The sequence below is a fragment of the Sphaeroforma arctica genome, assembly GCF_001186125.1.
Source record: "Sphaeroforma arctica JP610 unplaced genomic scaffold supercont1.243, whole genome shotgun sequence".
NCBI lineage: Eukaryota > Ichthyosporea > Ichthyophonida > Sphaeroforma > Sphaeroforma arctica.
Window position 1 is genome coordinate 26,658 of NW_014040315.1, and position 16,042 is coordinate 42,699.

Consider the following 16,042-nt stretch of genomic DNA (forward strand, 5'->3'; position numbering starts at 1 on the left):
TATATACACACACACACACACACACATATATATATATAATATATATATATACATATATAGTATACATATTCAGCATATATAAAATGCGCTCACAATATCTAGCTTACGCCTTCCGCAACATCGTCGTCAATTGCCACACTGTCATCCTGCCAACCACATTCGGTGCACGTTTGGTACCCATCTCGTTCAACAAATTCTCTGGCTCCACAGTCTCCACAACGCATTGCTTAAACGAGCTCGGTGAACCAATGCACTTTTCTAAAACCCTAAAAACACGCAAGGTTTCTAATATGTTCAACCTAAAACAATATATCCACAGTACGTAGTATGGGTAATTACGATAGCGTCGGCACGATATTCATATTACCACTCCTCAAAAGTACAAATATATTTAGCTGCCGAAGTCTAATATTAAAATAAGGAGGTGGAAGGAATTCAGCCACCTGCTACTAGATGAGAAATCCGCCATTCCTAATTTAGCCAATGCATTCGATATTGCTAATGCTTCTCCACAAAACGCGCGAAATGATATTTATGTATTTATTCTGATTTTTGAATCGTCCCGTCACGCATGATTCGTCTCGTGGTATTTTATATCTTTTTCTAAAATATACATATTTATCATATGTATACAGATGTGTACATTGCGTAAATACATAAATAAAAAATACATATTTCAATGACCCAATGTCAATCCACATATTTCGTCATCATCATTTTCTTTTTGGATTTCACTGTTTCAGAATTTAGAGGTGATTGGAAATGGGTCTCGAGACTCGAGACGCGTAGAGGCAGCACCCAGACTGGCAGAAGTTGATGACTCCCATTTTAAAATGAGTGTTGGGTGATGACTGAATGACGGAATGACTGATGAGTCCCCGTGACCCATCACCTCAACAAGTCTGAAGTCTGAACTGCCCTCAAGTCCTGAACTCTGAAGTCCCGTTAAAAGAAATCAAGTTTCCTGTACAATCTATCGAAATAGTCCAAGACCCAACCCCCAGAGGACCATGTGTATTTAATCAGAGTATGTCTATTTTAGAAGGCTATGCAGAGTAAATGAGTTTAACTACAAGAATAAGATCAAGTATATCGAGTACGGTACACCCGGGGTGGCCAAGCCATTCGCCCAATGGTTAGCCGATGAGAAAACATCGGTAGATTGGACAACGACGTTAGAGTATTTGGGGGGCACAGTTGACGAGAATATGGGTGTTGCTGATGAAAACAACACTGCAATCTTGGAAATGTACACCGACTACGTTACCGTCACCGAATCGGCACCCGAGGTAGTTGTCGACAAGGCAGAGACACACTTTGGGTTTAGGGTAGAAGATATGCAGACTATTTTACCCGAGCTCGTGTACAGCGACAATAACGGGGTTGCGCGGGACATTAAATGGAACAATATAACGACGCTGCTAGTGAAGGAGAATCAGCAACTACACGTCACAATTGCAGACCTTGTTGCGCGAGTTGAGGCCCTTGAGCAACCTTAATTATCACTTGACGCTTTCATTAGTGTTAACTTAGCATACAATTTCTTATATGGTTGCGCTCCTATACGGCACTAAACGCTTTATGATCCAACATTAAATGTAGTCTTCAACACCACTGGTCAGTTCGGGTGATTTGTTTTCAAGCGCGCCGGTGTCAGACAGAGTTCTCCGTCCTTGAGTAGTTGTTTAAGCAGTTTGACGGGATCCACTTCTAATTCTTTGAGAAGTTGTTCGACTCGTCTGACGTGATCCACTTCAGAGTCTCGGTTGGTTCATCTTCGGGATCCATCATATTTTTTTAGACTGATAAACCGCTTGCAACGCAAGTTGTGCGTCGCTAATTTCGACATTTATATTCACTCTATTTAAAAAAATATAAAAAATATTATTTGGCTTCCAAAGTCGCAAACCGCGCTTCCGTGTCGCTGGTCAACTCGGCAATCTGCGCCGTCAGGATTTGGTTCTGCTTGACTAGCAGCGCCGTAATGTTGTTCCACTTGATATCTAGCGCCTTGCCGTCCGTGTCGTCGTACACGAGCTCGGGTAAAATGGTCTGCACTTCCTCGGCCATAAACCCAAAGTGCGTCTCGTCCTTGTCCACAAACGTTTCCGGAACAGCTTCTGTTGCCGCCACGTAGTCCGCGTACAGCTGCTGGACGAACGTGTCCTGCTCACCGACACTAGCGGGCGTGTCTTCGGGGCTGGCCGAGGCAAACCCGGCTTCTCCCAACTTGGCCGCCCAACCTTCGTTGGCCTTCTCGGACACGAGCCAATCGGTAATGGTTGCGGCGACACCGAGTGTGCCGTATTCAATGTACTTGCTCTTGTTGATGTAGCTGAATTCCTTGACCTCAAGCTGGCCTAGAATAGCTCCGGCGTTGCGCGTTAACGGGACAATGTTTCCCTTGGTCTCGGTTGTCGATGTCGTGTACGTGATCTCGCCCGTCGTGGGGTTGTACGTCAGCGCATTGGGACTCGCGGCGTTGCGGATCGGCTTGACCATGAATGAGTTGGACATGGTCAGCGTGGTGTGCCTGAGTTCTAGGGACATGACCGGCGATCTGTCGCCGCCTTCGCGAGTTTTGATTTGCCACAGTACGTAGAAGGACTTTTTCTCGGAACTCTGTATGCCTTTGGGGATCTTGAGGTTCCACCGATACGTGCGCGTATCACCGTATGCGGCGCGCATGAGCCTTGTTTCGGCGTCCTCGTTCCACCAGGTGATTTCGTTGCGATTGCGCACATCACTGGGATCCGACGGATCCTCGCAGCCGTCGCGGTCCTCGGAGTGAATGTCGTTGCGCAGTACATTGCCGTGTGTGGCGTTTTTGACCACAAACCAGTGCTTCGTGGACTTGTGTCCCGACTCGCACTTGTCCTGTCCCATGATTCGGATCTTGTGTTGGTCAAACGTCGCAAAGGCGTCGTCGCCCCACTGTTTAGGGTTTTACAAACTCAAAATGTTCTTGAAAAAAATACACTCAGGGTTTAAAAGGATTTTTATTTTATAAGACAGCGCGACCGTTTTCGACAATCCGAAGAATCGGTTTTTTTGGGGGGGGGGAGGGTTATTTGTGTCACTGTATGCATTCCACTTCATCGTCCACATCTGGAGCGAGAGATTCTTGAAAAATTTGTGGTGTGGGTTTAGGGTTTTAGGGTTTATTAGTGTGTGTTTTTTTTGTGGCATGCGTCGCAAGCCTTGCGATTCACATTCATCATTCTACGATGTCCACCCACGAGCGCATTGAAGACAGTGACTCCTCCGACAATTTCAAACATTTCCCGAGTGCACTAATGTCTTCAACGCTAGTCTCACACAAGTCCACTCTTGACAATTTGGAACAGTTCCCGAGCGCACTAATGTCGCAAACATTAGTGCTACTGAAGTAAACCTTCGTCAGTTCCAAACAATTCCCGAGCGCACTAATGTCGCAAACATTAGTGCGACTAAAGTAAGCCTCTGTCAGTTCCAAACAATTCCCAAGCGCACTAATATCTTTAACGTAAGTCTCACACAAGTCCACTCTTGACAATTTGGAACAGTTCCCGAGCGCACTAATATCTTCAACGCCAGTATCGCACAAATTCACTATTGACAATTTCAAACAGTTCCGGAGTGCACTAATGTGTGCGACATTAGTGTTACTAAAGTATGCCTCTGTCAGTTCCAAACAATTCCCGAGCACACTAATGTCTTCAACGCCAGTATCGCACAAGTTCACTATTGACAATTTCAAATAGTTCCGGAGTGCACTAATGTGTGTGACATTAGTGCAATTAAAGTTCGCCTCCGTCAGTTCCAAACAATTCCCGAGCACACAAATGTCACTAATTCCAGTCTCCCATAAGTCCACTCTTGACAATTTGAAACAGTTCCTGAGTGCACTAATGTCAATGACGGGGGTGCTAGCCAATCCCACATCTGTCAACTCCAAACAGTTCCCGAGCGCACTAATGTCAGCGACATGAGTGTCATTTAACTCCACGACTGTCAGACTCAAACAGTTCCCGAGCGCACTGATGTCAGTGACGGGGGTGCTTATCAATCCCACGTTTGTCAGCTTCAAACACTTCCCGAGCGCACTGATGTCAGTGACGGGGGTGCTTATCAATCCCACGTTTGTGAGCTTTAAACACTTCCCGAGCGCACTAATGTCAGTGACTGTAGTGTTACTCAATTCCACGCTTGTCAGATTCAAACAGTTTCCAAGCGCACTAATATCGGTCACCGTAGTCGCGCGCAAGTCCATCTTCATCAAGTGTGTCAATCTGTCGATGTCAATAACGCCAAGGGCGTCTCTACGCAAAGTAAGATTCTTTAGTTTCAGGTTAACCAGTCCAGTGCACTCGGATAAGACCTTAAAATGGAGCGTGGGATACAGCGTGCCAGTCCACTGTTCGGTACCTTAGATGCAAAATTGGAAGTCTGAGTGCAGCAAAGTGCTTGTTCACCCTGGCTAGCTCACAAACATCCTTCCCTTCGAGATATGGAAGGATACCACACCACACGTCGGTGGGGATACGGGTCAGTGAGTGGAAATGGTCCATTGTTATGATGTGTAAATATGATGTGTAAAAATATTTGGATTCGACTTATATAGTAACACACTGGATCGTTGTATTGTCTACCAAAGACGCAGGGTGGGTTTTTTTTGCTGGGGACCTTCGACGAGACGACGCCGTCTGATGAACATTTTCGAAAACAACGGACGTCTTTGGACTTGTGTCGGGACTCGCACTTGTCCTGTCCCGATTTTTGAAGGCACTTTCATCTGTCCAGGATTTTACAAACTCAAAATGTTCTTGAAAAAAAATACACTCAGGGTTTAAAGGAATTTTTATTTTATAAGACAACGCGACCGTTTTCGACAATCCGTCATTCTATGAAAAATCGTTTCTGTACAACTATCGTGGCAATCACGTTCAAATTCGGTTACGCACATTCGTCCGGCACGTGGGATACCGGGAATTTACTTTTGTTTTTTTTTTGGGTGGCATGCGTCGCAGCCTTGCGATTCACACACCTCACACAGATCGCACCTGTGCGGCTTATCGGATTTAGTTTTTTTTTCGTCCTCGTCGGAATCTGAACGACAATCGAACATTGCAAACGGCTTATACTTTGCAGCGCACTTTTTGCACTCCTGGTGGAATTTCGGAAACGCGTGAGCCGAAAGCCAAGAAGTACCACAGGGGTTTTTATTGGTTTCTGTCGAACACACATAAATGCCGAATCCCTTGGTCGAAATACCTTTCACGAACCAAACGCCGTTGGGAAATGCTTCGGTGAGCCAGTCGGCGCCAGCATCCACTAGCAGTTTCGACTGCAGGAGTGGGTCCATGCGCTGACGAGATGAAACTCGGAGCTTGCCGATCTCGCGTGCAAGACTATCAACCGGCGTGGCGGATTTCGAATGAGTCAGCGCGACGTGGTTTCCAATGTCGCCGATGCAAGTGTAGTCGCAGTACTCGCACACCTCCACCTCGGGATCGCCCATGGGTAGGACTGGATGTGGCGAGCGAGGCTCCCGGCACAGGAGTATGGGCAAAAGGGGCAGGCACCGGTCACGGGAAGAGGCTCCCGGTGAGCAAGACTATCAACCGGCGTGGCGGATTTCGAATGAGTCAGCGCGACGTGGTTTCCAATGTCGCCGATGCAAGTGTAGTCATAGTACTCGCACACCTCCACCTCGGGATCGCCCCCGTTGGGATGGGTAGACTGGATGTGGCGAGCGAGGCTCCCGGTACAAGAATACGGGCAAAAGGGGCAGGCGCCGGTCACGGGACGAGGCTCGGGGAGAATGGGCACACCGTGGATGGCGTACTGGTGGTTGACGAGGCTCCCGGTACAGTAGTACGGGCAAAACTTGCAGACAGGCATCTTAGTTATTGAATGTTTCAATGTTTGAGAGATGTGGTGAGTGAGTGTGAATTGTTTTTCATTTCGAAATCGACTTTATATAGTGAATTTTGCGCGGCCCTGGTAAAAAAATATGAAAACGTGCGGGTAAATTTTTCAATTAGAAAACGGGTTTAAATGAAAATGGAAAGCTCGCGATTGTGTGAGCTTGAAAAAATGGTTTCCTGAATTCCGACGGGCAGGTCGGATAGCCGCGGTTTCTTTCGTGTTGTGGGGTGGTGCCGCGCGTACTGCGCCAATATCAGATACCAAGGTTAAAAAAGGAAGCTATACAACATCGGCAAGTATATGCCAATAACACCTTCACACTCGTGCCTAATTAACGACTCAAAAGAATAAACATCGTGCAAGCAACCTGGTCAAAACTAGCCTATCAGTGCATATTTCAATTATCAATAGGCGTATACTAACATCGCCTCGTTAGTGAGTATACGCGAACACCAAACTCGCTTGTCCCAGGGAAATTAAAGACTGTGCAATTATGGCACGCGCAGATCCGGCTACAATAGTGCTGATGAGTACCATGCTTTTCCAGCTGGTATTATGGTGAGTTTAGTGACTATGATATATATTAGTGACTATGATATATATATATATATATAATACATGTATATATATATATTATATATATATATATATATATATATATATATATATATATTTGTATATACCGTAAAAGTAGTTTTCACTTTCACAGGGTTATTAGGCTTCATTGATTTAGTATGGATGTTCACCATCCCAGCTTGTGCTTGTCAACTTTGTGTGTCATTGCAGTACCATAAGCACCGTTCTACCCGCTATCCTTCACTCCTTCACTCTATTCATGCTGGTTTTGTGTGAAGCATTGTAGTGCATTTGCTCATTGTGACAATCCAATATTGCCTTCACACCCGCGTGCACTGGAAGCATCTACGATAAATCCGCCTATCATGCTCTTCGCGTACTTTTACTAAATATTGTACGAGTATCTGTTCATGTCTAGCACAGGGTTTGTCGCCCTTGGTCCTTTTGTATTTTTGCTTTATTACATGGTACTTCTGCTTGCCTTCCTATATTCTGGTATTACTTTTCTTCGCATGTGTAGACGATGCATATGTAGACGATGTAGGAATATTTGTTTATGTCTAACATACGGTATATCGCCCCTATCACTTTTTGGATATTTATATCATTTCACGAGACTTCTTCTGTTCCCCTTCCAATATACTTACACACCTCTTGTACTTCGCTTCGCATGTTTGCCTGATTCGTCGTACAGTTGATTGGGACGGGTAGGAGAGCCAAAGCAGCGGTATGTCGGTTGTAACTGTGGGCTTGATACATATATCGTACGGATGTATGTATATGTGGGGTATTGACTTACGCTGTCTACATGCATGTTCAAGCATGTCCATCAAAGGCCGCATTCGTGTGAGAGTTCGTACTCACAAGCCTGTGGCTGTACCCATGCTGGGTGTATTATAGTCTGACTACCTTTTCTGCACGCGCTCACATAAATGACGTTGCCCATGTGCTTGCGATTTTATGTATTGTCGATAGTCTGACAACCTTTTCTGCACGCGCTCACATAAATGACGTTGCCCATGTGTGATTTTATGTATTGTCGCTCACTATACTCGCTATCTATATATATATGCGTACATTATGTGATTCGAATGCACTTGATGGTTTTTGATTGTAGCTATGACTTTGTATATATTGTAGCTATGACTTTGTATATATTGTAGCTATGACTTTGTATATATTGTAGCTATGACTTTGTATATATTGTAGCTATGACTTTGTATATAGTTGCTTAGGACCTCGATCTAGTTCCGAGGTTCACCATCCTAGCCATAACTGTGCATCCTAGCTCGCTCCCATTTGAAAGACCCCCCCGTGATTCACTATAGCTTGCTTGCGCGTCCTTCCGCTCAGATGGACAACAACTTAGAGGGCTGTGTGTTCTTGTACGGTGCGGTATTGGGCTCAGTCGCCATCCGAGGGCCTCAGGATGGCTCGTGGCTTGTCGCTGGTCTCTGCATCTCGCTGTGCATCATTCGGTTATTCCATCTATACTTTTGTAAGTCGATATGGAAACTGCCTTCGTTTGCCTGTGTCTATATTTACGGTGAGTGTGTATATGATTGGGCCAAGGTTAGTGGGATGAAATTGTCTATACATGTCTACGTGGTAATAGTTACTATACTTGTGTATGTCGCTATTAAAACGTTCTAGGTTTGGCGTTGGTGGGTGTACCATGCTCATGCGTTGGCCGTGTAAGCATGTGCATTTGGGTTTGTTTATTATTTAACATACGTTTAATACATTTGGATGGTCATATTTTGGGTTTCCACTATTCCTAACCTAAGAGTTCGACTGCATATGTACATGCGTATGTGATTTAGTTCATTTTTAATTGTTTTCAGACAGGTTTAAGCTGTGGCTAATGGATCGATTCATATTTTTTTTCCTATGTATATATTTTATTTGTAGATTTAATAATTAATTCATTTGCAGATATTTTTCTAAGTATATATTTTTGAAATAAAAGAATATAGTTGTATACACATACATAAATTGTATCATATTTGCACGGGCATGTATGTATTTATATCTTTTCAGTCTCCCGCGCATTAACATGTATTACAACTGAGGAAATTAGATTCGTACTGACATTCATGTTATCTTCACTCTTCTCTTCATACATGTACACCGCTAGATCTGAGTGGTCTGTCGACGAAACGCTCTATCACGTACACGTTCACAGGTCCCGTTGTCATCGCCATGATGATTGTCAACGTAGTAGATGCCTCGACCTAAAATCTACAAACCAGATATGATAAGGAAATATACACAGCCATTATATGCACATACATATACACCACCGTATACCAGCCTGTTTCCCCGTTGTATCCCTACTACCCCACTTCCTATCCCGGGAACACGCGGAGATGTAAGTAAGGGAAATTCATACAGTGACACACTAGAACTGCAGACCCACTGCACACATGCGGAACCATACGTTCACTACGGTCGCGCTACATACTCATGGCCATCTTTACATTCGTGCCGTGCATAGTTTGAAATTAGATGTATGCGCCAGGGCTAGTCGATCTTGGGTATGTATATCTGGTGGAGGTGCAACCAGTCACCAGTACGGTTAGCAACCTCGTCGCAGATATCATATCGCAGTAGTCAATTACACCGCGACAAGGTGTAAAGAATAGTGCAGCACGGCAGTACACTATGAAAATTACCATATAATAATATATTAAAGGCCTTTTATTGGGCAAAAAAAATGCTCAGAGCTGATTTTAAACCGGGTTGTGTGGCAGTACTCAAATTATGCCGATCGTTCCACTTTCACCGCATGTCTGTGGGTTTTACAAAGCTTGGGGACAATAATTTACCTCCACATCAATTTCAATCTCTATATGTATGCATGTATATATTATGTACCAATTAAGCGTGCGCCTCAACGTACATGGCACGCAGTCTCACGGGAATCGGGCCGAGTCCAGTTCACATGCATGATTCGTCTATACATCCTGTGCACATTGCACGTTATTTACATCTCTCGTCCGCGTGTGCAGAGCTTCATTGAGCTAGTGCATATACGAAGTGCTCGAGTACTGGACTTCCGAGCCTATGAGCATCTGACGCACAAACAAGGGCGTGGCTTCACAGCAATCCTTACGAATTGCTCAACAACACTGTCTATTCTGCCTCACTTCGGCATCCATCGTGTTTACACTAAGCGACCGTGTGCACATCCAAGGGATGACCGACTCTACTCGAGTATGGGTGAGCCAAGGGCAGTCACTACAGCCAGCGCGTGTACCCCCTCCCTTACAACAATCACCACGTGCGACTATGACAGGTCCGTTGACGCGCTGGTCAACCAGCCATACACTCTCCGCCGAGTGTACTCGGCCGGTATATGACTTCTTGCGCAGAATATTGTGCTGATGGGTAGTCCGTAATTCCTCTTACGTGCGCTTCAAATCGATCTTCGGACGTAATCCACACCACACACTAATATAATATCGTTGTTCTCGACGTCGGTATATGACTTCTTGCGCAGAATATTGTGCTGATGGGTAGTCCGTAATTCCTCTTACGTGCGCTTCAAATCGATCTTCGGACGTAATCCACACCACACACTAATATAATATCGTTGTTCTCGACGTCGTGCTGTTCTTGCGCTGTTGTTAAATAGGCTTTCCCGTTGTCCCTATAGTTCACCCGCAATTCGTTTTCACGCCACCTCTCAGCTGTACCATTGCCATATCATCACACCACGAAATACATCCATCAGCCCAACTCGTCCTTCGTATTGCTTGGATATCGCCCATCGTGCATGAGTCATACATTAGTACAGTACCATTGGATAGTCTTTCCGCCGCCATAGTACGCCAGCCAATCATAATGCTGGCATGGCTTCATCGTGCTCATTCGATTTACCGAGCTCGTCAAACCCTACAATCTACAGCCAATGCAATCTCACTCTTCTCCACGCTTTCTTTTAACAGTATGCGTAACTTTCCAGCCAATCAATTCACGTACATATCTACAGAGCTCTACTATGATTGGCTTACATGTCGTCATCGCTCTCATATGATTCACTGAACTCGTCATCGTCTTCATTGTTCAGCAAATCGTAGCGGCGTCTGCTCATCTCTTGTTGTCGCAATCGCTCCTGTGTAGTGAGTATGAGAAGGTCCGATATAAATCGAAGTTTGTAATGAGATGACAAAAAGTTCATACAGTGATACGGATGATGTATCAACCAAGGGCAGTCAGAGTGAAAAGATCACAATATTTGCTTGAAGTGTATGGCAATACGCGACTGCAGACAAGGTGACCTCGCCCTTCAGAACTACAGAACTGTGCGCTATAACTACATGCATATAGAGAAACAATGTCGGAGGAACATATCTGTATACAAAATTTAGACGCATGGGAATGATCGCAAGTGTGAACAGCCATCGACAACCCTAATTGGTTTCCGATACGTTAAATCAGAACAATTTCTCCAAATAAATACGACAAACGACAAATACGACACTATCAGTAGTACGCAGAGCACAGGGATAAGAATACAATGTACCAATACACTCTCAGCTACATTCTGTATTGACACGCACTAGCATCACATATGCTCTAGGAGGCCTATACCTGTATTGTATGTTGTTAAGTATGAGCCCAACCACACTCATCAGAATTGCTACACTGGTTAAATGACTGCACCCGGAACGCACTACTGAACACTGCATTCCAAAGTCCAAAGGAGAGAATTCGTACCCAGGTAGACGAGATTGACACACCCGCCGGTAAAAGAGGCACCCTTACCAATCACTGACTTGAGCCTTCGACCATGAACTTGTGCACTACAGAGAAATGAAACGACATACTGGCCGAACAGCTCAACAGCCCGTGTGTGGAACTGCACACCCAGGCCAAGCCAGCATGCAAGCGACCGAGTGCCTCGCCTGCACGCCAAGACTACTTCACTATGCGTAGTATGACTACAAGACAATACGCCACTACCACTGTGACCAATGGGTTAGGCATGGAGAAGTCACTGCACAGGGCACGCTTGTGACTATCGACGTGTATAAACACAAACGCCTAATAAGCATATACTTGGCAAATCTTGTAGGTATGTGTATGGCCATATACACGGCACATTTTATGCAATCGACGATATGCTCACATTCATCTAATGGTATACCTTACAAACGTTCAAAGATTAGCTCTGTCGTTGAACTGGGCAAATGCCTGGCATCGAAATCATACACACTCGTCTAGCACTATACTTTTCCCAGTAGTATTGTACTACACACAGTGCACCCTTTAAACAAGCGTAGTATATACACACGCTTATCCGACCAGCACACACCTTAAAACGGGTAGCCGCGAAACTCACAAGCAGACCACCGGCCAGAACAACTCCGAAGAAGATGCCCATACTGTTCCAAAACGAAGATCCACCATTCTTCTTTTCTTCTGTCTCAGTCGCAGCATTTGAGTCCATTTCCAGGCCCTTGCCATCACTTCCATATCCCTTTTGGGCTTGATTTGCCCCGGATTTAGGAGGGCTACCGCTCACTTTCGCCTCGAAGCTTACCAGTGAGTAGGGGCTGTCAGCCACCCAGGCTTGCTCCTCCACTTGTATATCATACACACGTCCGCTATGATTGTCTCGTACCGTGATGATGTACTTAACACCCGCAACAACTTGCTTGTCCACACGAGTTATCTCCAGATCTTTCTCGCTCAGCTGCTCTCTGTTGGTGTTTGTGTTGTGCTGCGTCACGGCAAAGTGTAGCGCTCCTGTCACACTTTCGTCGTTAGTGTCTGCTGGGGTGATGCCACCTGCACCAGCCATAAAAAGTATGCCATAAATAGGATATTGCAGCAATATAGCAGTAACTATTGCTGATGCGACTCGTGAGCTACTGAAGTGTGCCGTGTGTATGTGTTGTGCGATTCTGCGTGCGAGGGGGTGATATGTAAATGCAATCCAACTTGTGCATCATACAATCCAACTTGTGCATCATACAATCCAACTTGTGCATCATAGAGGTTGTCAGGACATGCACGACACTCAGTTTTCAGTCCAAATTGATCAGCGGGGCCAGTATACGCAGACTTGTCTGCCCTTATACTTTAACAAATCCCTACAACTCACTATAACCTTAACATAACATAGTGACTAAACACACCTGGCATGTTCTTTACTTCCTCAGTGCCCAGTACATTGAAGTCTACCGGCTCCCACAACTCTGTGTTGCCGTTGGCGAGTGGGTGGTGCTTAATTGTGGCTTCGTATATCTGAGGTGTACTGTCAGCCTGGAAATGACCACAACAACAGAATCGAGTTTTGGAGTACATTCAGAAGTTCCTCGGTAGATTCAACTCGCTTAGAATAGAATATAGATCTTCATATCGAATAATAACATTCGATTTATGGAGCAGATGATAAACTTGCTATAGTGTACTTATGTTTTCGCAAACCCATAAGGTTGTGGAAAACAGACGTTCGCGGAGCATAGGGGAGTCTGAGACATCAGACAAAAGAAAAACCCCCACGCCAAAAACAAACAAATAAGGCTATGTCACATACGCTACACATCATATCCGTATATACCACAATACGTACAACAAGGGGAATGACGCAACGTTTCGGTCATATGTCGCCGGGCATGTGCGCTGTATGCCTTGAGTATTCAATCAGATACCAACTCACGCGTGTCCATTCGCTACGCCGTTTCATGTACGTACTTCGTATAAGCTGCATCTATGTGCCCTGGTATATATGACAATGTGCGTGCAACTACCAATAGTATAAGAAAAGAAAAGTACCAGATGACCACAATGCACGATGAGCGTGCAGCTATGACTGAACAGATGAACCCCGTCGCTCACTACCACTGAGTATGCATAACATAACCTCTTCCTAAAGTGTCGACGGTACTGAACGTTTGACCTTGACCAACGACGCTGACAGGCGATCGCTCTAGTTGAAATACACAGCAGACGCTTCCAACTGTCCTGAAAACGAACCCCTCAAAAAAACACAGCACAATCTTAGTAGCTATGATACCACCTGGACAGATAGATACAAGCATATGCACAAGACTTACCATCAGAGTACATTCAGATGTAGGCTTCATGTCATTTGTTTTGCGGCATGACGAAAGGCCGGCTTTCAACTTGAGTTTGTATATCTCCGTGCCATCGGTCTGGGTCTCCACTTTCTCCTCTTCAACACCCACGAGCACCATCTGATTCATGGAATTGCTTCCCGAATTGATCAAAAGCATGGCTTCTTGGATAGCATGCGCTTCCTGTTTTATTTTAACATTGCCAGGTTGATTTATCCAATTGTGTATGTGGGTATAATATAATCGGCCGATGAGGCGGTATATTCATGGTACTTCAGTCGGGTACAGTTGTGCTTGGGTAGTCGACGCTACTTTCATATGGGAATAGATGACGGTGGCAACGCATAAAGTGTAGCCACTTGTTCCAACTACATGCTCAGCCATATGAGATAACACATTTCTATATACAAGTAGAGACATGCGAAGACTTACGAACTTCCGGACAAGGACATGTACTAGGGATATAAATACTATGAGATATAAACGCGGCATGTCATATATATACGCCTCGGTGAGCATAGTGCGTATTTCAATTAACTTTGTTTTCGCTTTTGGGTTCGTAATGCCATGACAAGCTCAAGCCAACAGACCAACTCAGGCGAGTTGCCTCCATCAAGGCTCACATAAACCAAACACACATTCACAAATCTGCAAACGAGCGAGGCTTGATTTGATCTGTAGCAAGGTCTATTGTAAAAACAGCTACCCTGAATAAACAATATTTCCTGCTTTCCTGCGATCCGCATCTCACTGTACATGTTATACACAGGGCCATCCAGTCTACCAGATGGTGATGTGACGTATATGCAGTTGGTGCTGATAGTCGATTTTTCAGATTTTTGAACCCTGTCCGCGATATATATCCCACTACGTGATTGAGTGCACTAAAAATTATATCGAATATATATATATATATATATATATAGAACAGACTTGTATCAGTGACCGAGATACCTGTGTATGCAAGCGTATTGCTGAACGAGCCTCATCGACGCCAAACGTGTATACTACAAATACAGGAGCATATAAATATTACAATGATACTTTATATATACAACAACAAGACACAGAAACACTGCAGTATACCACACGGTAGGATAGTTCGTATTATAAAACTATATTTAAATATCACACTCAAGAGACGTATACTGAATTTACACCAATATACTGCTGTCTGCCACAACGTAGAATAGCCGATTTTCACGACGGAATTCATATAATATACATTGACAACTACGGTTTATAAATCACATACACTGACATCTGTCGTACTGGCTGCTGTGCAGAAGGCCACTGCGCTCAGAACGACGGCAAAGGTTCGTAACATGGTCTACTTGTATTCCACTATACGTTTCTTATAGGCTGGATTTGGAGTGGTAAAAAACTTGCAAACTCTGTACTTGAGTATGACTTAAAGGGATACGAATTCTCGAATATATGGTGTTATGTATGTTGTTTGTAGAGACAAGATGTGTTATGATGTGTATGTTGTACGCGTGTACAAGAAGTTATGTTGAGAAGTGTTTTTGTGCATATACTTATTTTAAAACACAACGCCATATCAACCTATGACCTACGAGGCTATTTGACTACATACTACTACTTTTTTTGGGGGTTTTTTTCCTTCCAAATTTTAGTATATTTAAATCCCTCACAAAATCTACGACTGAGTGATGTTTATTGGGGAACACGCCAGTTTTTTCGAAAAGGGTGTCGCTAAAATGTGAGTCATCGTTTTTTCCGACACAACTGCTTTTCGATGAGAGACCAGTCGGGAGTCGGACTCGGAGTCAGTCAGACTCACAGACCACAGTTAAATACATACAAACCAGTCAGTGTCACTCAGTGATCATAGACAGAGACAATTGCCCAAACGTAATTGGATAGAACTTTAAAATTGAACTTAACAATCAATGAATGCTAAGATAAAGGGAGGGTACATAGTCAACACTCAACACGGGCCACAAATGTTCGGAAACCGCCAAAAGCAGTCCCATGCTATTGTAGTGTGTAGTGTTCGCGGGGGAGATTGCAGCCTTATATTTTAAAAAGTTCATTGCGTTCCACAATAGAGGGACTGGATGCGGATGTAGTATTGTTTAGTGTCACACTTGTAGGCTGCAATCATGAGTATGTGCGTCTTGGAAGTAGTGTATGTAAATGTATGCGATAAGATCATATACACGAGGAGAAGATGCTGCACATACCTACAGTCTTCAAATGTGAAATGAGATTTTGGATACTGAGATCTGTAGTGTTAGCGTGTTCGCGTTTACTGTATAGATTGTAGAGCATATCGCTTTGTGATATGATTTTGATCCTCATAGTGTATATATAGGGGTGAGCTTCAATTATCAATATACTGCCGAAAGACACAGATTCATCATTTAGTACGGGATTAAGTTATCCCTATATATATATATGTATATATATATATATTTGTGAGTTGTTTGTGATATATATATGGG

General features: G+C 44.2%; 6 protein-coding genes across 6 annotated transcripts in view; 3 read left to right on the forward strand and 3 right to left on the reverse strand.

Annotated features, from left to right (window-relative positions):
* Positions 1–1,208: 1,208 nt before the first annotated feature.
* SARC_04374 (hypothetical protein) lies at positions 1,209–1,499 on the forward strand (the record flags this gene model as incomplete). Its single annotated transcript, XM_014301793.1, has 1 exon — positions 1,209–1,499. The coding sequence occupies one exon, from the start codon at positions 1,209–1,211 to the stop codon at positions 1,497–1,499; it is 291 nt and encodes a 96-aa protein (XP_014157268.1).
* A 385-nt stretch (positions 1,500–1,884) lies between these two features.
* On the reverse strand, positions 1,885–2,886 carry SARC_04375 (hypothetical protein; the record flags this gene model as incomplete). The annotated part of the gene is made up of 1 exon (XM_014301794.1): positions 1,885–2,886. One exon carries the CDS (start codon positions 2,884–2,886, stop codon positions 1,885–1,887), a length of 1,002 nt encoding a protein of 333 aa, XP_014157269.1.
* A 1,935-nt stretch (positions 2,887–4,821) lies between these two features.
* SARC_04376 (hypothetical protein) lies at positions 4,822–5,638 on the reverse strand. The gene has a single exon (XM_014301795.1). The coding sequence runs from the start codon at positions 5,498–5,500 to the stop codon at positions 4,973–4,975; it is 528 nt and encodes a 175-aa protein (XP_014157270.1). The 5' UTR covers positions 5,501–5,638; the 3' UTR covers positions 4,822–4,972.
* A 765-nt stretch (positions 5,639–6,403) lies between these two features.
* SARC_04377 (hypothetical protein) lies at positions 6,404–8,943 on the forward strand (the record flags this gene model as incomplete). Its single annotated transcript, XM_014301796.1, has 4 exons — positions 6,404–6,460; positions 7,181–7,213; positions 7,840–7,984; positions 8,624–8,943. The coding sequence occupies 4 exons, from the start codon at positions 6,404–6,406 to the stop codon at positions 8,722–8,724; spliced, it is 336 nt and encodes a 111-aa protein (XP_014157271.1). The 3' UTR covers positions 8,725–8,943.
* Positions 8,944–10,072: 1,129 nt separating this feature from the next.
* On the reverse strand, positions 10,073–15,071 carry SARC_04378 (hypothetical protein). The gene is made up of 5 exons (XM_014301797.1): positions 14,830–15,071; positions 13,554–13,757; positions 12,633–12,759; positions 11,807–12,282; positions 10,073–10,603 (listed from the first exon to the last, which is right to left on the reverse strand). Exons 1-5 carry the CDS (start codon positions 14,899–14,901, stop codon positions 10,499–10,501), a joined length of 984 nt encoding a protein of 327 aa, XP_014157272.1. The 5' UTR covers positions 14,902–15,071; the 3' UTR covers positions 10,073–10,498.
* A 585-nt stretch (positions 15,072–15,656) lies between these two features.
* The window catches only part of SARC_04379 (hypothetical protein), a gene marked incomplete at its 3' end in the record, with an annotated part of 3,256 nt that continues 2,870 nt past the window's right edge, over positions 15,657–16,042 (forward strand). The window contains exon 1 of the mRNA XM_014301798.1: positions 15,657–15,704. Within this exon, the coding sequence (XP_014157273.1) occupies positions 15,701–15,704 (4 nt within the window). The 5' untranslated portion in view covers positions 15,657–15,700. The remainder of the gene's footprint in view (positions 15,705–16,042) is intronic.